The sequence below is a fragment of the Trichoplusia ni genome, chromosome 1 (assembly GCF_003590095.1).
Source record: "Trichoplusia ni isolate ovarian cell line Hi5 chromosome 1, tn1, whole genome shotgun sequence".
NCBI classification, from domain to species: domain Eukaryota; kingdom Metazoa; phylum Arthropoda; class Insecta; order Lepidoptera; family Noctuidae; genus Trichoplusia; species Trichoplusia ni.
Window position 1 is genome coordinate 20,011,706 of NC_039478.1, and position 24,999 is coordinate 20,036,704.

Genomic DNA, 24,999 nt, shown 5'->3' on the forward strand with positions numbered 1-24,999 from the left:
GGGAATCCTCATGGACACCCACTCCCTCGGGGGAGGAAAAGGGTAGTGTCAGACTTTTACTGACTAAACCTGAACCGCTGTGCTACGTCATCCGCGTTTTTGTGTCGGTGTATGGCAATGCGTTGCAATCCTTCATACACCGACTGCGGGCTTCCACCGGCCAGTAATGTGGGCCGGTAGGTCACTTTCTTGTGTTGTGTGGAGGCCGACGTGTAAAGAGCGTCGGCCTCCTCGCCTCATATTGGGACCGCATCCATAGCACCGAATGTGGCCCCCCGCCGTGGGTAATATACTCGGACGACAGACACCCCCGTGCCGTCACCCAGAACCCTAGTTAGGGCGGGAGAGCGCGCTCATGCGCGGCTCTGCGCCGCCCCACTCGACGTCCTGACATATCTGCCTGCCTGCCTGTCTGTCTGTGACATCATAGCTTCCGAACGAATTGTACAATTTTAATTTAAACTTGAATTATGTGGGAGTGTTCGTTAAGACATGTTTGACAAATCGGGCCGTTTAAAAATTGGGGGGGGGGGTGCAAGTATGAAAAAATAACAGAAGGTATAACTCAGTCTTAGCACTTCTGCTAAAAATGTTTTACTTTCGAGGGTTTCCATTTTCTAATTGGGTGGGTTATGATTTTCGAGCACGTCTGTTTTTTGGCCGGCCTACACCTGAAATTTTTAGACGGATTATGATAGTGATTATGAGGTATCATAAAATTATTATTGTACTGTAACCAAAGAGGTAAACCAGAACCATATTACTGAGGCCCCGGTGTCCGTTCGTCTGTCTGTCACCTGGCTGTTTCTCAGGAATAGTGATAGCCAGACAGTTGTTATTTTCACACACGATGTTTTCTGACGATATAAATAAGATGTCAAATTATTTTTGTGGATGGAGCTGGTGAAGTGAGAGTCGGGCTCGGTAACTGTGGATGTTACATAGTGTCATAAGATATAAGATTTTGCAAAATTGCGCCCAGATAAACGGTTTCCTGAAACACGTTATGTTTGGTTGTCCTCTTAATATTAAAACTGATTTTCCTCACAAACATTTGGAATATTTCCAAAATAAAAAAGTTGGTAAACGTATTATCTTGGCCCCCTGGTGTTTTGATCATGATTTGCCTTTAAATAGCTGATAAATAAATAGCGTGAAAAAATATATATCAGACACCCCTTTTTTTAAATTGACCATGACAAAAATCTAAAGTATAGGATAAGTCTAATTTGTGATGTTACGACAAAGCAAAATATGAACATAAAAGTGACTTCATGCGCATGAGTTCTATTTACTGTACCAATTTACAAAGAAAAAAATACGTATTTTATTCGTTAACCTACCTGACGATCATTGAAGTAAAATACCGTCATCCCTACTGCATAAATGGAACTTAAATAAAGACTACTTACATGAGGTTGGTTGTGAGGTTACGCTGTCGATACCGACAGCCAAAATGAATTTTCCAGACATTGTGTACCGGATGTAAGTGCTGACAGCTACATGCTATTATCAGCCTTATTGGGGGAATTTCCAAAACTATGTTCCTAATCCTCGTCGGCTTAGCTTTGGGATCTCAGAAATTCATTCAGTCTTGTTCCTTCCCCTGTTTTTAAAAGGGTACGAAAGAAGAAAATTTTAAATAAGTAGAGATTACAATAAATTGTTACAGGAATTTTTGGAAGGGCCACGTGTGCGGTCTCTGTAATGGCGGATGTAGACCAGTCAAATCGTTAAAATATTGAAAAATCCCAGGTATCAGTAGACATTGTTCTATCAATAGATACGTAATGTCAAAAACCGTCTAGCGTACGCTCTTATTAATTTATAGCTTTGGTCTTATAGATCTTTCACATTGCATACCTATTATGAAGTTTTTATGCAAGTTTTCTGGGTTTTTCTATCCGAAATACTTTTGGCCTATGTAATGTTGCAAATTTAAGAAAACATAATTTCATTGTTTAAAAGGCTTTTTTTGTTTGAAAGTTTATATTTTTGTTGCTAGTTGTTACAGATGAACCAAGGTAATATAATTAACTGTGTCGTTCAGTAATTTATTGTTATGCATAATTATAGATGAGATTAATGTGAACTACATGCAACTTTGGGTTGAGTGTCACTACGAATTATTTTATCTTGAAGTAGCATTGCCAACATTACCGAGCTTAAAAACATAGATACACCTATCGTAAATAAACACAAAATCATATTACGGCATTCCACATTCGAACTTGAGTAATTTTAGTACACCAACAAAAATAAAAATAATTTAAGTTCCTTTGTTTCAAAATGTACCGATTACGAAGTAACATTTGCATCAAAAGAATAATAATAAAAGTATTAATAGTTTATGATTCTTTTATTTTAATTATTGTCGCGCTAGGTCTACATTAGACTTGAAAGAGAATAAAATGACTGATTTTGTGAAAATGATTATCTTTCGAAAAAATATATTATTGCTCTGCCAAAAGTCTTAAGATAAATACCGTGATGTTTTTTTGTGTAAATTGATGACCGTGCTGCCTACTACTCAATGGGGTGAAAATACACCTCATAATTGTATTACACGATGCTACGGGTGAGTCTAAAAATTTAAAACTTTACTGCTCATGCCCCCTGCATAGTAGCGTTATGGTTTTTGTATATTTGTTGTATCATGTGTATGATAAGGTTCATGCAAAATTTGAACGAAATATATTCAGTAGTTTATGAGATAATTTGATATTTGTGTATAGATATAAAAGGCTCCTGCTCACCCCCTGTAACGAAAAGCGAGATAATAAGTAAAAAGTATGTTGACCGGACCTCTTGTTGATATTCTCTGAAAATATGAATCAAATCTATCCAGTACTTTCCGAGATCTTTCCGGACATACATACAGACAAACAGACAAACAGACAAACAGACAAAAATTCTAAAAATCATATTTTCGGCATCGGAATCGTTCGTAGACCACCCTCAAACTATTCTTTTTTTTAAATATTCAATGTACAGTTTTCACTTTTCTACAATTTTATTATATGTATAGACTACTTGGTACTCCGTCACCCAGGAAAATACGGGATAGTGGTCAAAAAGGCAGTCACGGCAAGTAAAATAATATTTAGTTAAACTCTATTAAACTGGAAGCAGATTTCACCGTAGCTAGGATAAAAGATATACATATATACCTATTTTCATTTTGTCATAATAATGTCAAATATACTTCTCTGATATTCCTACTATTTGCAAACCTTAATAATTTCCACACTAACGATTATATTTACATGCAATAAAAAGGCTCTTAACTTCACCTCTGCCCTTTCAACCCTTAGGCAATGAACTACGTACGTTCAACGTTACACGAAGTAAATGGACCATCCATCACAATATTTTAAAAGCCTTTTCTCTCCGAGTGATTTCAATCACCGATTTCATCCGTCAACTTGAATAGGGCAGAACGCCTACCACCAACTTTTAAAGTATATATTTATTGCCGTTGTTGAAGCGGGACAGCTCACTACAAAGTGTAGAGCGGCATCTCTTTTCCACATCAGCTATTATATTACTCTGAGAGACGGTGGTAGGAACTGGTTACCTCTTGAAACCGTCAGTGTTATCCTTCATCCTTATCATATTAGTTGTCGATAATCCAAGCCCTATAGAAAATAAATTGCTCGGTAAATTGATTTTGAGATTCAATATAAGCTGCAGATGCTTGCGTAGCAGATCAGAGGAGCAAAATTTACTTGAATTTTCTGATATTTATTACTCCACTGAGTTCTACAACACAACGAATTTATCAAAGGTAGCTTTGGACTCCAACAATTTTGTCTTTAGTAATAAGATACGATAAGATCTTGTATATTGCCAAGAACTTCAACAACATTGACCCACACATTGTTGCTGCAGTTTCATAAAATTGAACTACATTACGTCACAAACAAGTAAGGTTATTATTTGTTTATAAAATAAAACTAAAATATTTATACTCGAAGCAAAATAAAAGATTTATTTTCAAAGGAAACGCGAACGCTACGCTATAGAGAAAGGCCTTTAAAATCTGCCGATCCCTTAGGGATAAAGGAAACAATATACGTAATCGAAATCCAACGCCGAGCTGTGCTGTAAAACGGGGGCATTGGACACAGAGTAGTCAACCAATGGAGGTATATTGAGTGTTTCATTTAAAGTCATTGGATTTTATTCAGATGGCTTTGGAGTAAAATTCGGGTAATTTCAAATACAAGTAAAGAAATTTGAAATTGTCGTTATCGTTAGATTTTTTTTTTCGTTACATTCAAGTTTTCGCGACGAATTGTGAGTTCGACATGTACATTAATTTAATGTTGATAAAATATTCTTGAAAACCTTTATACTTTTTTTGACGATACAATTACTGTGCTTAGTATTAAAAATGGGTGAACACCTATTTCAAAAATTGACAACTAATAAAATGATAAATAGGTACAGTATACTTTAATCAAAACTTACATAACATGAAATATTACGATATGATCATCAAATTGTAGAACTTTACTTAAAACAGCATAATAATTCCGGTCTCCGCTAACTTAGTAATCCATGTTCAGAGTCCGTGGCTGAAGCCATAAAATTTGTATCGACTTAGTGACGTCATAACACTGTACATCGTACACTGCTGGTACAAATTGTAGACGAGCTAGTTCGATGCTATAGGTACGGAATTTTAGAGGGAGTTGTTTATTATACCGACCTCTTTTGAAGGCACCTTTTCTGGTCTGAACAGCTTTTTGAGAGGATGATGACCAAACGAGGTTTTAATGAGGTAGTAATTTTATATCCCCTTTTCTATCAACATAAATCCGGGCATCTTAGAGAGAAGTTCTCCCGCAAAAAAGGTAAATATTGTGTTTTTAACTAGGCTTGTCATTTGAGCTGCATGAAACCCGATAGGTTGACAAAAATAACAAATGAGTGCATTTCTAGAATCAGAACTTACAAACGAGGCAGGTCTAGATATAGTTTCTGGATAGTATTGATCTTTGTTAAAGGAATAAAAAGCAGTGAAACCCAAATATTTATTTAAATTTAAAAAAGTATATTGTTACAGAATGTATACATAGGTAATAGTGTTTCAAGATAAATATATTTCAGTTTCTTCCAACTGTAATGCTTGCTAGTTGTTGGTTTGTTACAAATCAATCAACTGAGCTTTTAATTTCGTGGAATCAATGTTCTATTTCAGTGCGCTTTCGTTTGAGGTACAACTTTCACCCTCTCATAACTTCTAAAAGGCTCAACGATTTTTATCAAATACTTCAGTGAGCACTAGAACATGGTTCAACTTCAACACAAACTAAAATGAAATCGGTTCAGGAGCTACTATGCCACAAATTGACAGACAGACAAGTCATACTTATAACATCCCTATTTGCGTCGGAGGTTAAAAAATCAGAATATGGACTGTCTATAATATTGCCGTAGTACGTAGTGTAGGACGTCCTCAGGCACGGTGGAGTGATGACTTGCGCAAGACGGCTGGCAGGAGCTGGATGCGAGAAGCCGAAAATCGATCTCAGTGGCGTGCACTTGGAGAGGCCTATGTCCAGCAGTGGACTGCGATAGGCTGATGATGATGATGATGATGATGATGATGATAATATTGCCTTCACTGTTATCAGGGAAAGTCCTTTTACTTAAACCCTTGTATCATATACCCACAATACTCTTGTATATTCTAGTCACGTTGGCGTTATTCTTTTTTGACAATAAACTCGTACCAATAAATAGCTGTACGTAGCTCGGTGCAGATTGAAGTATTTATTACCTACATCTGTGGTTGTTGTGAACTTATAATGATGAAGAGGTTAACTTTGAAAATAACTTATTTCTGTATTTTTTCTCGGTTGATATATTGCCTCTTCTGTAGTTTTGTTTTGATAGAAATCAACATATGACATTTTGTGCATATTTAAGCCGGAAAATATAATACAAAATTGATTAGTAAGGAAAACATCATGAAGGCACTAGAGGGTCTATCATCACGTTTTAAAGTGATTTCATTATGGTTGTGGAAGGGTGACAGCACAATATACAGTGTAGAGCGGCATCTCTCTTCCACTCTCGCTATAATATGAATGACTAATATGTGGCGCTGGACTCCAGAAATCCCAAAACTGTACCCGTTCTAGTTAGTTCTGAGAGATCTACTAGTGAGATATTTGTTTAGCAGTGTATGTATTACAGGCTGGTCATAATATCTGTAAAATGTGATATCAAAGAAATCTTTTTGCAACTTTCTACTAGTAAAAAAAAAGGTCTAAAGTCAACCAATACAAATTGATTGACATAAATCAGTTCATGAACTCTCGGCTCGCTTATAGTGCGACAGTAACATGGTGACGGGACAGATCGGTCGCGGGATCCGAACTGTCAATATGTCGGAATGTTGACAGGGACGTGGAACATAAAGATGTAGGAGGAAGAGGCATTTAAGCTACGCGGCTGTCGCTCTTTTGAGATCACGATCCACATACCTTACTGATCTAGGGACAAAGTTTGTCTTAAACTTTTCCCAAATGACATTAATTTCAATAAGTCACATGATCGATTGGTCGGCGTCATAAAGCAATATTTTTGAAGCTGAAAGCTTCGTAAAGCAGCGTTTCTTATGACTGGATGTAAAACCGAATAGTATAGCTCACCTCGCCTACCCTACTGAGCATGACGTGTCACTGTTCCGGTCACCGTGTAGAACAAACGTGTGATTCCCGTGGATCACACGTTTTAATGTCTAGGGCTCAAATGATAAAGGCTGGTGGAAGGCAGATGGACGGACAGCTAAGAAATGACCAGATAGTGGCCAGTACCATATTAAGCTATGGCAGAGTAGTAGCTTTTCCATTTTCTTTTATGTTCCATGACAGGGTTACGTTCACACGCTTCAGCAGAACCCTTCAAACTAGCACTTGTCGTTTGATGTATCGCCAAGTTCAAAGTGGTTCTGTTTAACGCTGTGCTAAACAAAGACTTTACAAAACATCGTGAGCGAACAGACTGCTACTTAGGTTTGAAGAAAATATTGTTTCGTATCGCAAACATTTGCTTTTTAATTATTTCAAGAAAAGGAGGTTTTGAATAAAAAAACCATCATGTGTTAATATCTTATAAATTCAATTTTTTTCAGGCATGGTTTTATTAGGACAGGTTTCACAGTTTTTAAGTTGCTTGTAGGCCTTTAACGTGGCTACACTCAACCTTGTCAAATAATATTTTCAAGCAGGCAATTAGCGGTTCCTTCAAACAATATTTAAGCGAAATAAATTCTATCATCTCAGAAGCACCTTATACATTATTTCACCCAGAAACTGTCCGATTACATAACACAAAAGGAACAAGCGTCCATTTGTTTCAAAGAAAAGCAATCCAGTGTCTCACAGATAATCTGATCTAATAAACATAGTTTCCAGAGTGACGCAGAGCAAGCCACGTATTTGCGAGACACATGGGTTTTATCTGTTTTGCGACGCGTCGATATCGATTCCCTTTTATTTCATTCAAACACCCGCGGGATTGGCTGTCTGTACCTTTGTATGGACTGAGGAATTATATGGAGATCTGAAATGTTTAGTCGAATGTGGTTCATAACTTGCTAAGCTTTTGTTTACTAATAGTTTAACTTTGGATACCAAAAATACTATTTTTAAACGAATTCAATATGGAGGAGATTATCAAATGCCTTTATTTTTATTTAAATCATCGGACCGGATTAACTTATACTTTGCTGATACATTTTTTATTTAAATCGTCATTTGGTCCTATAACAATTCTGCAAGTTTGGCTAGGTAGTGTTTATTTGAAGTCTTTTATGTTGTGTTTGTTAAAACATTACCAAATGGCATTTATACTGGAAAAAACATTAGCAATTAGCAAAAATTATAAATATTGTTATTACATCTTTTAAACGAATAACAGGTGCTGTATATCTATAGTTTTTTTTAACATCTGTCAGTCTGAAAGTCAATGTATTTGACCCAAATCAATTTGTTTGAATCAAACCATTTCATCAAACTAACATAACTTACTCTGGAATTCATGTAAGACAAATTCCAAACTGAATTCGCTCATCAACTCTCGAGTAAGTAACAGCAACGCAACCGGCAGTTAGTTCACATAATTCCATCTATTAATTAAGACGTTGAAAACCCAGTTATCATGTTTGTTTAATATTCGTATTCGCGTTGCTCGTACAACGCTCTAACTTCACTTACATTATTATATTCATGGGGCAGAGACGAGTGGGATGGAGGGAAGAGCCTCTGTACTCCCGAAGTACAGGAGCTAGTGTGACCAAAACTTTGAGTTAACTTGAGGTTTGAACAGGGTAAAAATTGAAAACTGTTACTAAGGTTTTGCTGTCTGCTGTATATCACGAACCGTTGTAGTTTTCACTGACAGTTTTCCTCTTAAAAGATGGAAAAATCGAAATCCAGTTTACGCAACTACTAAACGGGTCTTAATGTGGTGGATGTTACGGAATCAGTATCGCCACTCCGACTACAACTTCTAAACCACTAGAACCATTTTTTTTTGTCATTAATATGTGTATTTTGGGGCAAGTTTCAAACAATCTTTCGTTTATAACCGATGTCCAATATGTTAATGTCGATCATCCCCTCCTAATTGTGACACGCGTGTAGGCAGTGTGCCACTTCCATCTTCATTCCTATGTTCCATGTTTATACGTAAATGATTTTAGTTTTCAGAGGAGCTTCAGTATAAATTTCACGCTTCGAATGTTCTGGTATAAACAGGGATGTTAAGGTAATGTTACAATAAAGCTCTTTGATCATATTTTGTCTTTATTAAATGATGTAACGGTTTACTCACGCGTATTTATCGGGGTAGCCCGACTAGTTTCGGACCCAACCGGAGTCCTTAATCATGAGCAGACGCGGCGGGATCGCGAGTCGAACTGACGTCAGCGGCCGCGCATCTCGCTGCGTAGCGCCGCGCTCGCGCCGTGAGCGGCGGTGGGGCCGGCGACGCCGGTGGCGCGGGTGGTCGTGGTCGTGGCGGGGGTCTGCTGTCGTCATTGGCATCGTCCGTGCTCCCGTAGCGAGATGCGCGGCCGCTGACGTCAGTTCGACTCGCGATCCCGCCGCGTCTGCTCATGATTAAGGACTCCGGTTGGGTCCGAAACTAGTCGGGCTACCCCGATAAATACGCGTGAGTAAACCGTTACATCATTTAATAATGAATCAGTCTCGCGATAGTTATTATAAAAATATTTTGTCTTCTTTAAGATTAATTGTGTATAGAAATTGTTCTAATATATATAGATGATACTGTCATATTCAGTCCAGCATAATCTTCTGTTACCCAGCAGGCCTATGTTCATTCAGATATTTTGTATTTTTAAAATCCACCCTAATATTGCCAACTTACAAATAGGCTATTTTAAAAGTCTACATATTTCACTCCCTTATCTTAAAACATTCAGATACTTCCAACTAAATAAAACGTGAACTCTTGCAACAAATAATTCAAAAAACAGCATCTCGGGCTAAACATATAGTTATGCCATTAAGAACTATACTAAAAGTACTATCTGTCAGTCATACAATAAAGTGTAACGAAAGGCCTATCACCACCGCCTTTAAGTTAGAAAGAGACAGCGCTCTACAGGGCGCATAGCAGCGTCTCTCTCTAATTTAAGGGGTGGTGCCCAGAGTACCCCAGTCTAAGTTATTGGTGTCGACACAGCACTCGCTGCACTTAGCGGTCAGAGCTGCATTCAATTAGACGTAGTATTTGTTACAATGTTGTATTGCCCGACCGAACATTGAATTATACGGGGGATGAAATTGTGGCGAGGAGAGATCGAGGAGGGAGAGATAGGTTGTATACAGTACAAGTGGCTTGTTGACGTCGTTTGAAGATTTGATAAAGAACGTAAAAAAAAGCCAACTATTAGGTACAGCTATTTTTGTCGTCTCATCTGCCTGAAAGGTTTTAAAAAAATAACGAAAATAGACAAGCACTTTTAACAAAATATCTTACATTGAATAAACAGTTTCATAACGTGAACGTAGACGAATAAATTTCCATTTGTTTTGGGTAGGAGAGAGGTCGAGGGGGGGGGGCGAGGGCTTGAGAGAAACCACATACTGTAGTCTTATTGTTCCATACCTGACGCTAAGGAAATGTCAAATAAATTTAAAGTAACGAACAAAAGTGTCGAGGCGTTGATGGAGATATAGTGATGTGCTTTGCCATATCGATATACGAAAAAAAGTCTTGATGTTTTACATGAATAAAATTTATTTTATCTAGTACCGTGTACGGTTAATAAGCGTCAGCGGCTTTAAAAAGGATTTTCATCATTAAATGTAGTTTTCTATCACTTGTAATAATATGATAGTTAGAGAACTTTTTTGAAACTAAATACTAGAAATCAATTATTAAGTAACGCAGTGGAAACAAGTGGAGTAAAATATACACACTAACGAACTACATACAGACATTATTATTTTTTTATCATTTTTAGCCAAAACACTTAAATCAAATTACAATATTAATTCTGAAAAAAAAACTATCGATAAGTGACGGTCGCATCCCCAGTTAAGAATACTTCATTAGAGAGACAATACCGACATTGTCTCCGTGTTCGTACAGGCGTCACTCGTAATGAATGCGTAATGGCCGCCGGATTGTTTTATCATTCCCCCTTTTGTCCTTTTTAGAAGATTATCTTTGTAACATTGTTTCTCTTGGTTATAAGTAGGTAAGTCTTAAACGAAGATTTTGGGTTAATTGTTCGGTAAACAAGGCTTAAGTTTCATCTCCGATCCATCATTTTACGAGGCTACCCAAAAAGGAGTGATTTGTTTTTAGGGTTCCTTCCATGTAAGGATCTTTATTCAAAATTATTTTCATGTTTTAGGTTACAAACGTTAGAATTATAATCACTGGAACAGGCTATATTTATTTTCCAAAAATAAATAGCTTAAAAAAACTGATTGCATCTTATTATTTTTTTTCACAAGTTATGTGCTCGATATTGTCCTTAAACTTTTTTTACTATGTTTGCTAATCATTTTCTTTATCGGTTGATTTTCAATCCATTTTATAAGTAGTTTGGTAAGTATAAGAATACCTATTCCATCTTCATACTGGTTATTATAATTGTCTGATTATCGGTATCCCTCACTGTGTCTATTATAATTAAATCAGGATTCAACAGTTGTATTATACAACATATGTACCAAATTTGACACATACCTAGTATGACGTAAAAACCTTGCAAACATGGAAATAAGCTTACCATAACGTAGGGACAAGTGCGTAAGTGCGACATTACCACGGAAATGCGTGAGATACAGTACAGGTGGTGAACAGAAAAACTACTCCGAACAGTCTTTAAATCCTTTTTTATTACTTTAAAAAATTTGTGTCTTCATTAAAATGTGTGTAAAAATATTTTTTGAATTAATTTAGTCTTAGAGCATAAAAAAAGCTCGCTAGAGTTCTTTTTGCCACCCAAGTCAATTTTTGGAAGTCGTTATGAGTAGTTCAGCACAAGAAAGACCAAGAGGTCTGGAAGACCCCAAAGTAGTAGTGAAAGGCTACGATTATGATGATGGTTAATACAACTCAACATTATACCAAAAAGAACCACATTTCTACTATTCCCTAATGTAACAGATATAAAAATATTCCATTTAACACCAAAGTTGATCTTCTGTTTTTTTTCATATCATTATGAAGTACCAGGCGCTCCCTGAATGTAATTAAATTCAACCTTCAGATTTGAAACGGCACGCTTTTAGCAACGGCTCAAAATATTCTGCATGAAAAGTCTGGACTAGAGGGGATTTATAATATTAAATAGGTGAGGTTATATATACCTACAGTATGTTCATTTTATAAGGATGGTAGAGTGGTTGAGGTAACCAGGTCAAATCTAATGTACGCGACGTGTTGCGAGTTCGTTCCTCACGTAGGACAGGCATTTGTGCCTGGGTTTCTTTCTGAAACTTCTGACATACATGGATAGAATTCCGTGTATGTAAAAATGAATGAATCCTGTATCCAAATATGTGAAAAATGTTTTTACAAGAGAAGCAGTCAAAAACGTTGAAGATAGCTAAAACTGTTAAAATCCCCAAACACAGCATTTGCCACAAGTTAGTCCTTACGCTTGTTAAAACGGTAATTGTTTATGTAGAAGCTTTTCAGTTTACTAACACAAAAATCTTTACTAGAATATTATTGCGTTCTGGCCTATAAACATATAAAAATACTAACTTTCATAAATGCAATAATATTGTTTTCAGTCGTGTGTCTATCTGTCTGTACTCATCAATTATTCTTACCAACCGTTCATTTACTTTAAGTACAGATATTTATTCATTATAATATTCCACAGCATTAAACAGTGCACGCAAGCCAGTGCTTACACCTTAGCCTTGGGTGTGCGTGTGATAACTTTGTCCCCTTATAGCCTTATTAATTGGTAACTATTTTCTACGGCATGCTAATAAGAGTAGAAAACAATAACGATGATCGAATCTTTAAATAGAGGCTCTATAAGTAGTACTCAAATTAAATAAGCAGTTGATTCATTTGTTTTTATAGCACCAAAAACTTTCAGGTTAAAACAAATATCACTCTGGTTACTCGATAAAAGTGCTTCCGTCTACTTATATCTCGTCGTTTTTCTAGCATACATCTAAAAATAAAAATGATCGTAATAATATTCACAACGTTACTGAAGGAATATTTACAAAAAAAACTGAATATATATTGAAGTTATCAACACCGCAGGTTCATGAGAAGCTTTTCTCGAATTTGCATATTATAAGCGTGAACTGTGCTCTTTTGTATCGCCTGTCTTCGCTCGTTGAACTGGAAAATCACTCGTTGATTTTTGACAGGATTTTCAAGATTACGTCGCGAGTGCGAGGGAGAAAAGATGGCCTTATTTTTCCACGAATTTGCATAGATATTTAAGCTCAAGGTAATTTGGTTGCTAAGACGTAGCTCTACATGTAGGTATTCTAAACTGGGTAGCACTTAATAGCCATTACTATCTTCATAGTAATGATTATTAAATCAAGTTAACAGTAGTAATGTAACTACGAGTATACATTTTTCTCCTCATTTCGCAAAGCTTTTCTTTCGATTTCTTTCCATTGGTCCTTTACTAACATGCTCAACTTTACATGTCTCTTATCCCACTACAAGAGCTTAAATCACGTCTGTGTTTGTGATTATTCCTGTAATATAAAATATTCCTGTATTCTACCTCGTAACTTTATGCATCTTAATTTTTACATATTTACTGCATGCTGTTTAACCAATTGCAAGTATTGACTCCTAGACTTCATCTGAATTGACATTCAATTTGCAGTTCGTACCTCAGTTTTTACATCATAATCCTCAAATTCTTTCATCTCGTAGCATTCTCCAATAACTCCTAATTCATTGTTCCGCGGAACATAATTTAGCTGAGTGAGTAATTTCTCATCTCGGCAATTTATTGAGGTGATTTAGAAATGCGGAAAGTATCTGTTCTCAAGATTTGTTTTATTATTAGGTGGAGACACAAATAGGTATTATGAAGTAACAGATATTTTTATAATGCAGACTTTTTTTTTCTTCTTGACTTTAACTTTACCTAGACATAAGATTTCTTGTTTCAAACCTTTTCCACTGCTAATATTTGATGCGGTATAGCCTCCGAAATGAGATCATGTTTCATTTTGTGTTATTTATTTCAGTACATGGTTTGATAAGCTTCCATTCTTCGGACTGAATATAATGGTTGTTTTTAATTTATTTCACCAATAAAAACCGTTGTCATAGTAACCTCGTTAGAACTATTCTCAGATTCTTCAAAAGACATTTATTTAATATAAATGTAGACTGTAGGTAGTAGTCGACCTCTGGAATGAAGTCTTTGCCGAGACATTCCAGGAATCCTAGGAGGAGCTGGAATTACAGCGTTTTAAAAATACAACGTTTCCTAGAAATAAAAGTCATTACTTTCATACCATAAAATGGTTTATTTTAAACGCTTTAAAATGGAATCTGCTGTTATGCTCTGTTTATGATAGGTGTTTACTAAATTGGAATATTTTATAGTAGCATTAAGGGGAAGTTTCATGCAATTTTCAGGGTTTCATAGCCAAGATGACCCAACTGGTTCCCATTGTCGACTTTGCAATCTATTCGTCGGTATCAATGGGCATAGAAAACGGTAATCAGTTGAGAGTCTAGATTTTTCATAACTATGTAGTCCTGTTACTGCCATAACAGCAAAAGTAAATTCAAACAAGAAACCGATTATGACTTGAAATCGAGCAATTCACGGATTTGTGAACTATTGTGGAATATGCTGTGCTGTGGAGTTTGATGGGTCGGTGTTCTTGTCTTCTTCACAGCGAGAGCACTTAGGAAGCGGTGATTGTGAACGCACAGAGATGCTGTACAAATTTAAACTTTGAAAATTCCTACTTAGTAGCTTAATTTGAATGAACAAATATTTGACTTGGATACTTATTTTATGTACAGTACTGCCTAGTATAATATCATGAGTAAAACATAATACATAAGTGGGGATGAGTGTGGGATTCTATTCAATTTGGCGACACTATCTTATCAGATAATGATAATGTTTTACTGGTACTAAAGTGTTGTATTAACGATGACGGCGATGTACGAAGTAAAATATTAAAAACGAGACGACGAATATTATGAATTTTCTTTGTTTTCATGACGACTCCCACTCCATGGATTTTTATTCTTATGTCGTCACAAACATTCAAGTAACTACAAGGACCCAAAATTTCAGGATAAGTGTTCGTGGATCTCACAAACTCTTGTTCCAATCGAAATCGAATTCGCGACCCGTCACGCACTTGCGAATGCTTAATCTGGGTCTATGTGACTTTGTGAAACTGCCTGCGACAGAAGGATTTTATTCAGTAGTCCGGTAATTGTTTAAAAATAAAAATAGTTTTCACAGATTTACTGATTTCATCATTTCCTTTGGTGAATGCAAACTTTATTTATGTTGATAAATTCTACTAATTCCATTTATTACTTATTAATATGACTTTCTAATTTGAGAACAGAAATATCCTCTTCAATCAATGCTAGCGTTGTTGACTTTGGCTCACCACAATACTTTATGAAACAAAGTTTTCGACCGCATCTGTTTATGTTTGGCTTGAATTAAATTCTGCCAAAACAAAAGGTTATTAATTTTCAACATTGATTTATTTCATTTTTGTTTTTTTCGTGGTGAATGAGACTTTCGTTCTTTCGTTTAGACTTTCTTTTCTTTAAGAAATAAGTACCTAAAAGATGAAAATTGAAGCCTGTCACTATATCCGTCCTTGTTTCACCAGGCTGTATCTCAAAAACCATACGAATGTCATTGTTGCCGCTTAAAGAAATAATAATAACAAACATTGAGGTTAAACTATCTTTGGTACAGTCTTAAATTCGATGGGGGTCCACTTTTGGGGCATATCTTTTTACTTCTTTCTATTTGTACGGAACCTTTAGCTTCGCGAGTCCGAGTGCACTTGACTGTACTTATATCGTATCTGTATATAATGTTTATACACGTAAGTATATACGTATTATATACAGATACATATAAAGCTTCAACAGGTCTGCACTAAGTACTGCTGAATATAATTTTAGATTCTAGGTAACCAGCCAATGATCTTAATTTTTTCAAATTCATTTTCAAGGAATCTCAACGAAATTCATCGAATTTATTCTTTGACCAAATAATAATGTTTTAGTTCGCCTATAAAGTAGGTATTCATTAACGTAATGGAGATTAATGCTGGTCATGCAGGTTGTGATACAAGAGCAGTGAACACGTGATGTTGGCATTTGTTATCATAAAAAGGTACTCAACTTAAAGAGAGTGATGATAATGATGCTCTCGAGATCTCTGCTTGCACTATGAGCTCTTGAAGATGAACTGTTGATGTTGTGAAAGCGGGAAAGAGAACTATATGTCAATTAGCAGTCTCTCGATTCCCCAAGTCACCAGTCCATATCAAAGCTCATAGTAAAGGTAGAGATTCAGATTGATTCATGTACATACCATTATTTGCTAATAATGAATATTTTGCGTTTGTTTTTGAGACAAATCATCTTTCTGCCTCTAAGCAAAATGAATAATTGTGATGAGTGGAAACTGAAACTCGGTAATCATTAGCATACCCTTATATTGCCATAATTAATTCATGTCACAACAACCCACATCGAGCAACAAATAAATGGAATACAAATATAAACAGCACCAGGAGTTTCATATTCATGCAAAAAAGTCTATCATACGAAAAAATATACCGCATCCACATTTTCCCAGCTCCCGAACATTCGCGACACAAGTCAAAGTGGGCAAAACACTCGAAATGCTTTTAACATATTATCTTTTATCGAGTGGCGAACATCGCGATTGATATCAATACCTACCTGTCGCGCGACTCGACTCACAATACTAATGCTTTCAAAGGGGTATGTGGATCGAATCTATTTAAATATCGTTTGATTCAATTTTTGATCAAAGATAGGGAAAAAATAGACCTTATTTTTGATCCTACTAAATTTATCGGGATCACAAGACTACTTTTTCGGTAACCTCCTCTTAAGAAAGTCATTATAATAACTGTACCGTTACTTTTCTTTCTTAACCCACAGGTTTAGCTTATATTTGGACTTAGTTTGCTTTCCTATGAAATACCTGATAGGTAAATATATGGACCACCACATCATCATACTTTTTGATTTAAAGGCTGATACTCACTCGGCTACTAAGCATTAATTTGGATACTTCATTCTATCATTTCTGATCCCACCTCATCCATTATAAAATTAAAATACTAAACCTTGTTTTTGAACTGTCAATTCATACTCTCACAACACCAGTTTCTCATTAACCGTCCAGTTCAACATATATACAAGTATAAATAATATTGAAATTATGATCATATAAACATCAGACATTGTGTTGGCCGGGTATGGTGAAACTATGCCATTGTTTCATCAATCACCCTTTGTTCGCCCCATGCGAGAGTAATGCGCGGAAATAGAATCAACTAGCAAGCTAGGTTCTTCATTCAGTAGGTAGATTAGTTGAGATAGTTAATCATTTCTTTTTTAATATCATTATTATAAGGGTGTGTCTTTCGTAGAATGTGTTGAGCCACGTCGGAGACCTAAGGTAGTTTAAAAAAATCGTCAACATACGAGTAGGATGAAATTATAATCATCATAAACTTAACCATCATAGTCGTTTATAATCTACTGCTGGATATTTGCTACTGGTCTTTCTTTTATTTAAAGCGCTAATATTTGAGTGCTTATTAAATCTGCATGTAAATAAACTTTTCCTAAATAAGATAGTAAAATAATATTTTACGTAATGGTAATTTTATCGTTATTTGTATGATAGGACAATTTTGTTTCCCGGAAATAAACATGATTTTAAGAGCAAATTGTATATTTCTTTGCAGAGAATCGGCATTAAAATTGTTACAAAAGCTTACCGTAGTATAAAAGGTCTGAAAAAAAAATAGTTTTCACTTCAGTGATTACTGAAAGGGAAACAGCTGTAATAACAGCCTTTGGAAAGATAAGTCAGGCAAACAAAGTAGGAGAAAAGATATTTTTTGCTTTATCTTTAGTTTCGAACCTATGAATAAAAGTTGAAACATTTCTTAGTCATAAAACTGGGCGGTTTCATTACTGCGTACTAGGAATGTAGTTTCGGAGAAAAGAAATTGTAAAATTATTGTTTATAAGCCTAATAGGGTGTAACATTAAGAAACTGTAAGTGGTCCGTGAGACAGATTTCTCGAAAATTTTAAGTACGTATTTTTATTTTATCACATCATTAAAAATTAGGAAAATTACAAGCACTTAAAACGATGAAATGTATAGTAGTGGGGGCTAGTTACATTACTTGCTAGTAAAAACATACTATTTTCGTAGGTTAGGAGTGCACCCTGAAGGTTAAGAAAAACATTCCAATTTCCCTTACTCCTCAAAGCTATCACTAACTAAAGTAACAGTTGTTAACTAGGGCAGAGAATAAATAGAAAGATCTAAAAAGCTTGCGATGAAATAACACAAAGTGATAATGGAAGATAAATCTACGAGAGAGGTCGCAAGGTTAACTTTTAAATAAAAGTAACGCCAAGGTCATTTAACAGTCAGTCAACAGAACTGTTTCTAAGGAATATTTCGTACTTTGTTATGGTAATATATAAAGTAAGTATAAAGTATCGTCAATGATCATCCCAAAAGGCGTTGTTTGTATGTTGGACCAATATCTCTGAAACACGTGCGTACGGTACAATTAATACTAATGACGTCACACAAATTATCACTCACCTTAACTGGAGACGACGATAGCCACAGTTGGAAGAGGTCTGACGTCACAGACGTGCTCCGCGCCTCGTGATGCGGTCGCGGAGACAACGGCCCTGATGACGTCAAGCTGTGCAGCCTCGTCACCTCATCCGTACTCGCGCACTCCCGAATATACCTGTCCAGAACTTTCGGGTTCCCCTCCAAGAGCCTCTTTAATTCTACTAGATCCTCATCGCTACACTCATCGGGCGTCGACCTATCTATAACCTCTTTGAACTCCTCGGTGCAGTGCATTATCAGTTCGTTTGTCGCCAGCACGTCGTATACCACCTTATTGCCTAAGTCCTCAGGACTGCCGTCTACTTTAAAATAATCGTTATCACATTGAGTAGCATTTAACTCAGCACAACCATTCTGTTCGGTGATCTCCACGATCGTGATCGGTGGGTTTTCTTTCAACATGTTGTTGTTTTCTATTATACTCGGAGGTTTTATTTCATCTGGGAGCTCGTACACTAGCCTCATCAGTTCATGTGAACGTTTTTGTTTCTGATCTGCTACGGGTACAACTACTTTATCTTTTTTATTTTCTGGTATTTCAAAGTTTGTGCACTCATCTGTTTTTTTGGCGTCTTTTTTGGCGACGACATCGATAGGCTCCTCGGATGTCATGGCAGTTTAATTTTGGAACACTTTCGCTTCGTTTCCTACTTCGACTTTGTTCGGCATTTCTCGGCTCAGCTGATTACCTGGAACAAATGCAAAACAATTGAGTACAGGGTCTAACTAGACTAGGCAAATTTCCGGCATTGTTTCAAGTTGTTTGTATTTTCGGTTTTGTTAACCCTTTAATCTGCTATGCTTCAGAATAAGGGCGAATATAAATGAAGTACTTGAAACGTTGAGATAAGTTTATTAATCATGGAATTTTAACAAAATTATCCATTTGCAACGTGTAACTAACAACATTATAAGGGTATTTGTGTATCAAAGAAGCATTCGAGTTTTGCCCTCAACAATAATATTCCTCCACCGCCAGATAATATATCTTAACACCACCGACTCGTAATAATTTGGATTTCGTACGCGGTACCACAAAAGCTCAACAAACTCGATTCAGAAGATTCAGCAATATTTATTCGCCAAACAGATATGGGCCTATTTGCTGAATAAACATGTTGAATCTTGGTTCTGATTGTGTTTGAAGGGCAAATACTTTTACGAGTACTGTTCACAAGAATGTATCCGTCAAATTCCTAGAACTTAGGAGCACATATAAAGTGTCCATGAGATTTGATGTCCATTTGCTGGCCAGTGTGGATCCGAGTTTCGTCAAAAGAATTAACCTGAATCCTGTAATATAGGAAGTCGATATTGAAAATGGGAGGATTTTGCGTGAATATTTAGGAATTCTATTTGTTCGATTAGAAATCATTCAACATTAGAATAAAGATTTTTTTATCACCAAATGACACAAACCAATAAGCACTATCAGAAGACTCATTTCAAAAGATAAAATTTTCAAAAAAATCTTAATTGACCTTTGTATTTCCCTGCCACATAGCTTCGTGAGTATGGGGTATAATTCCGTTAAATCCAATCGGGTCTCGTTGCTTTACCATAAGATACGATAGATTGTCCCGTTATAGAGCCACCCATGAGCGGTTTATTCAAATTTCAAGGGATTTTGGGGTGGAATGCATAATCAAATGAAGTAATGCATTTCTCGGGTTTTATTTGTGGGTTTAAAGGGAGAATGGTGGAGATTGATCAAGTCTGAGTTTTTGCTTCAATTCACTTTTAGACAGTTTATACACACGCAAGTACATTTTGTAGTATATTTTGATCTTAAAATGGCCCAAACGATTTTAATGAATATTTCAAAAGCCATAGTTATTTATTTCATTAATGGTGTCAAACATTATTCTTGGGAATTATCCAGTCCTTGTTTTTCGGCATTGACTTATGGTTTTGTATTGACATCGCGTGAACATTCGCCCCAAATGTATAAAATACATAATTATCTTTCATATTCAGAGCGAAGATTGTATATATTATCCGTGGAAAACATCGCTTTAATATCGCTAATGCCTGTTATTTCCAATAGAGCGACGTTAGATGGGGCTGTGAGGGGGGTTTGTCATCGCGATAGTGGGTCATTTGTAGAAGCAGTGAGGTTTGGATAAATATAGCTTTCGTGTTGCCGCAATTTGAGAAAGAGGTCGGAGTATATAATCCATTTAAAATTAAAAGCTATTTAAAGAATATTAAAACTCTCTTTCCTTTAACCAAGTCAGGGTCGATCGCAGACTTGAAATGGGATTTGGAAAGACAAGGAAAATCTACTTAGGACCCTAGTACCTCAGACGTATCAGAATTAATCCAGATAATACTTTGCACACGGCCGCGTGTGTTAGTAACAAGCAATAAAGCAATTGTGAGCTCGTTACGCAAGTATCGACTAATAGGCGAAGGAAACTCCCGCAAGACACTATTTGTGAATATAAGTCACGTAACTTTTGTACTGTTCCGTAGATACTGTGTAGGCTGTACCTACTAATTTCGTTAAGAATTGAACAGGCCCAAAAGTTAGGGAGATAGACTGAGGGGTGGAGAATACGCCCTGGTTTTTGAAGGTTTGAAAGATGTCGTTTTGGCCGCAATTAGTTCTATACCCAAAATTTATCTTAAATAGTCTAATTATTTGCTCAGTAAAAGCAAAAGAAATGTACTCGACCCATTATTTAGTTTCGTACCAATCCAATCAACACCGCCAATAATGGGTATTGAATTCTTCTGTTTTGCTTTTAGCAAATTTATTTTTAGTTGACTCTAGTTGGATTTAGCCAAACCATTTATTCTTTTTTACTAGTTATGTTTAAAAAGCTTGATGGGTTTCTATACATAACTGGTAACACAGCTGGGATCAAATGGAAATGAAATCATTTACTCTGCAAGTAGGATGTATCACAAAATTAACCCAAACAGAGTCGACATTTCCGATCAAACTAACCTGAGAAGAAATGTCGAAACAAACACAAGGGTTGCGGTCTCTTTTAACGTCCAGACAAATTTAAAATGCGAATGTAACTATACAAACTAATGCAGAGTATTTCTTGGACTGTCCTTTTGAGGAAAGAACCAGTCCGAAGTTATATTGTAGAAGTTTCCCTATTATCAATTAAGGATGGTCACGATTGGGACCACCCAGGGTACGCCGGATGTTCATGCTTAGGTTACTTCGCATTGTCGCTTAGAAATATAGCTACGAGGAGAGACCGGATGTAGTTAGCCTCTTTTAACTACGTGTGAGATGAGAAATGATTTTACCTGAACTGGATTTAAGGCTTAAGGAGAATGGAAATTACAAGTAAAATCAGGTATAGTTGAATATGTACAAACTGATTTTTGGAAAAGGCAGTTTATTTAGAAAATAAAATTAGAGTCAAAATAGTGATGGGAGAAATTCACACATTATATTTTGTTTAATTTATGTAAATACATATATTGCCTTAATCAATCATCCCTAGCTCGTATATTATAACCGCAACTCAAATAAACATCTATTACAATTTACAGCACAATGGGTGGCAAAAAAGCTACTACGTATTATAGAAAATAAAAGTGGGTGTTCCTTACCTCGTAGCCAAACAGACTCAAACTAGACAAGTACCTCTCAATCGTAAGTAGTATACAAGGTGCATGTGTAATCACGGCACGTGTCACTTATGTGTTAAATCGAATCCGCGCGGAATACCAACTACCTCATCACCTTGTAGGGATCCATGAGGTAATCATTTTATGGTGGAGACGTTGACTTGGCGGTAAATATTATACATTTACAACTAGTTATAGGTATATCTAGGTACCTATTTATCTGTTATATCTAAGAGTATATTCCAGCTCTGTTTTTTTGAGGAGAGGTTGTGTTCATCGAAAAGTATTTTTTAATTTTTAAGCTTTTGAAAGATTTAAGCTTGTGAGGTGTCATTGGAGTTATTTTATCTGTAGCACTGATACTATAAAGTACCACAGCTCATTAGCAACTATGGTTTAACAAGCGAATTAGAAGGTAAGGATTTCTAGGGGATCGTGTTATGTCCAAAATAAAGGACTCTCGCAAATAGATTCAGCATCTACACGTTTCACATGCACCTACATACATGGTCCAAGGCTTTACATACACACCAACATTAAGCATTTCATACCTCGTCCCTTCATACATTGAACACCTGGACCACATTGTTATCTCATCCTCAATACAACCCACTCGACCCCACGACTTCAATTAGACCCCTTAAGAATATGTAACAAAAACTCTTTTGAGAAAATCCGTTGAATGGAACAGTTTTGTCACCTGAAGCTAAATTTAATTCCTTTCTTGTAAAAATGTATTTTGAAAAGCAAGAATGAATGGTTTTATACTAACGATCAAGAAGGATATTTTTTATGCATTGAGTTTAGAGTTTTTGAAATGAAAGCAAATAAACTTTGAAGTAAAGAGAATAATAAATTTTGTTCCCATTCATTTTCAATTTGATGAAAATAAATTGCCAACATCTACGAATATTGTATTTTGAAAATAATAGATGCGACGGGCAAGTGTAAATAAAGCCTTTGTAAGGATTCTGTAGCCAAGATGTAAAAACTCACCCCGAGTTTTTACATCTTAGCTACGAAATCCTAAAAACGAAAATACACAAAAGCGTATTATAAAGAAAACGTTAATGTAAATCTGATGTTTATTCAGGCATAGACAAGAAAAACAGGATAATAGATGTCAGGGGTCGTCCAGGGGAAGTCCAGGGACAAGGGAGGTCAGAGGAAATGACGTCACTTAGGCCAGGTGATGCCATTAGCACAGGAAAATGTGATCGATGCTTTGTGGAAGGCGCCATTATTAAGACTTTGGGAACATTTCAGGATTCCTTTGTTTAGTTGTGTTTTCTGAGATTCTGGTTGTTTACACAATCAATTCTCGTTTGGGAACACATTCTTGAAATGTTGTTTTGGCAGAATTTATTTTGGTCATTTATTATGATAGTCGAAATATTTATTTGAATGGTCTAGATCACATTGAGATCATTAACTAAAATGAGCAAGACTTGTCATCGAACCTTTAGAGCTTGTCACTTATTATTCCACATTAGACATTCTTGTATTGCGGGTGTTTCACAAACATTCAAGTCACATACAAAAAACCACCTACTCAGGAGAAGCGTTTATGGATCACACAAACGCATGCTCTACATAAGTTTGATGTGGTGGAGGCAACCATTTGGCTATCCGTGCAATATACATATATATTTAAAGTCGTAGCGTCGTAAAGCTTAATATTCCATTACTAAGAAAAAGTCTTCTCCTTTCTGTTCCAAACCTACCATTTGCGTATATAGTTATAACAGTCGTTATAAAATATTTTCCTATTTCCTACACCTATCTAGATAAGTAAGATTTATGACCAGAGCAAGTCTACTTGATCTCAATTTTAGATTATTTTGGCAGACTTATCCTAACAAGTTGGTCTAGAAAGGAACTTGTCTCCTGCATCTAATCGTCACAGTATCAAACGGTTTTCGTGCCAAGTCTGGGAGTTTCGCTAAGCCTAGCAAATCCGGTGACATTTTTGGCACACATTTCACGTTTGTTATTTAAGACTTAATTTATGTCTTTAATTTTGGGATGGATTTGGATGATAGTGGCACGAGACAGTCTATGCCCAACTGTGGGACAAAAATAGCAGTCGATAATGGTTTTAATCATTAAAATTTGACTCCTAAATAAATTTGTTCTTTTATTTTTGTGATACATGTATGTATTATTGACTAGCTGTTGCCCGCGACTTCGTCCCCGTGGGTAGAAGATATAAGTTATGATTTATACCTGCCCTGTTTTTTTCACATTTTCCATTGTATCTTCGCTCCTATTAGTCGCAGCGTGATGGTTTATAGCCTAAAACCTTCCTCGATGAATGGTCTATTCAATACAAAAACAATTTGGACCAGTAGTTCCTGAGATTAGCGCGTTCAAACAAACAAACTCTTCAGCTTTATATATTAGTATAGATATAGATGAAAACTGAACAAAGGAAGCATTATGATATTAGTAGTATTTGCAGCATAAGGTTTGTTTATTTAGAATTTTACCTTACTTCACGTATAACAAAAAATAAACAAACCAAAGTAAAAACAAGAATTATTAGCAGGCTTATTCAAAGATAAGCGTTTAATAAAATATAGAAGATATATCTTTTAAAATAAATCTCCATTTGACACTCCAAATAGGAATTGAGATGAAATCTTTACTTTTCCTTCATGCGTGGTTGGACTGAGCAAATATTTTTATTCGATTTTCTTTCATATCTTGAGGTTTATCTGAATGCTCTCTGAGATTCAAAGAACTTTTCAAATATACAAGAATATTATGAGATTTTCTAAATGAATATACTTATTGCTTTTGCAGTCTCTAGTTTTCTTTCAAGTTAAATTATTAAAATCGGCTAACGTATATACTTATGTAGTCTAATCTAATACATCTGAAAGTGTGTTCCTATGGAGAATTTATCCTCACGGTTGGAGTGACCGTAAGCTTTTAAATCGTTTCATACTAAGCTTTGGCATATTAATCTTTACT

General features: G+C 35.9%; 1 protein-coding gene across 1 annotated transcript in view; it reads right to left on the reverse strand.

Annotated features, from left to right (window-relative positions):
• LOC113491692 (cGMP-specific 3',5'-cyclic phosphodiesterase-like) overlaps positions 1 to 24,999 on the reverse strand; it is a 97,061-nt gene that overhangs the window by 29,597 nt on the left and 42,465 nt on the right. Inside the window, exon 2 of the mRNA XM_026868849.1 lies at positions 18,388 to 19,115. Within this exon, the coding sequence (XP_026724650.1) occupies positions 18,388 to 19,038 (651 nt within the window). The 5' untranslated portion in view covers positions 19,039 to 19,115. The remainder of the gene's footprint in view (positions 1 to 18,387; positions 19,116 to 24,999) is intronic.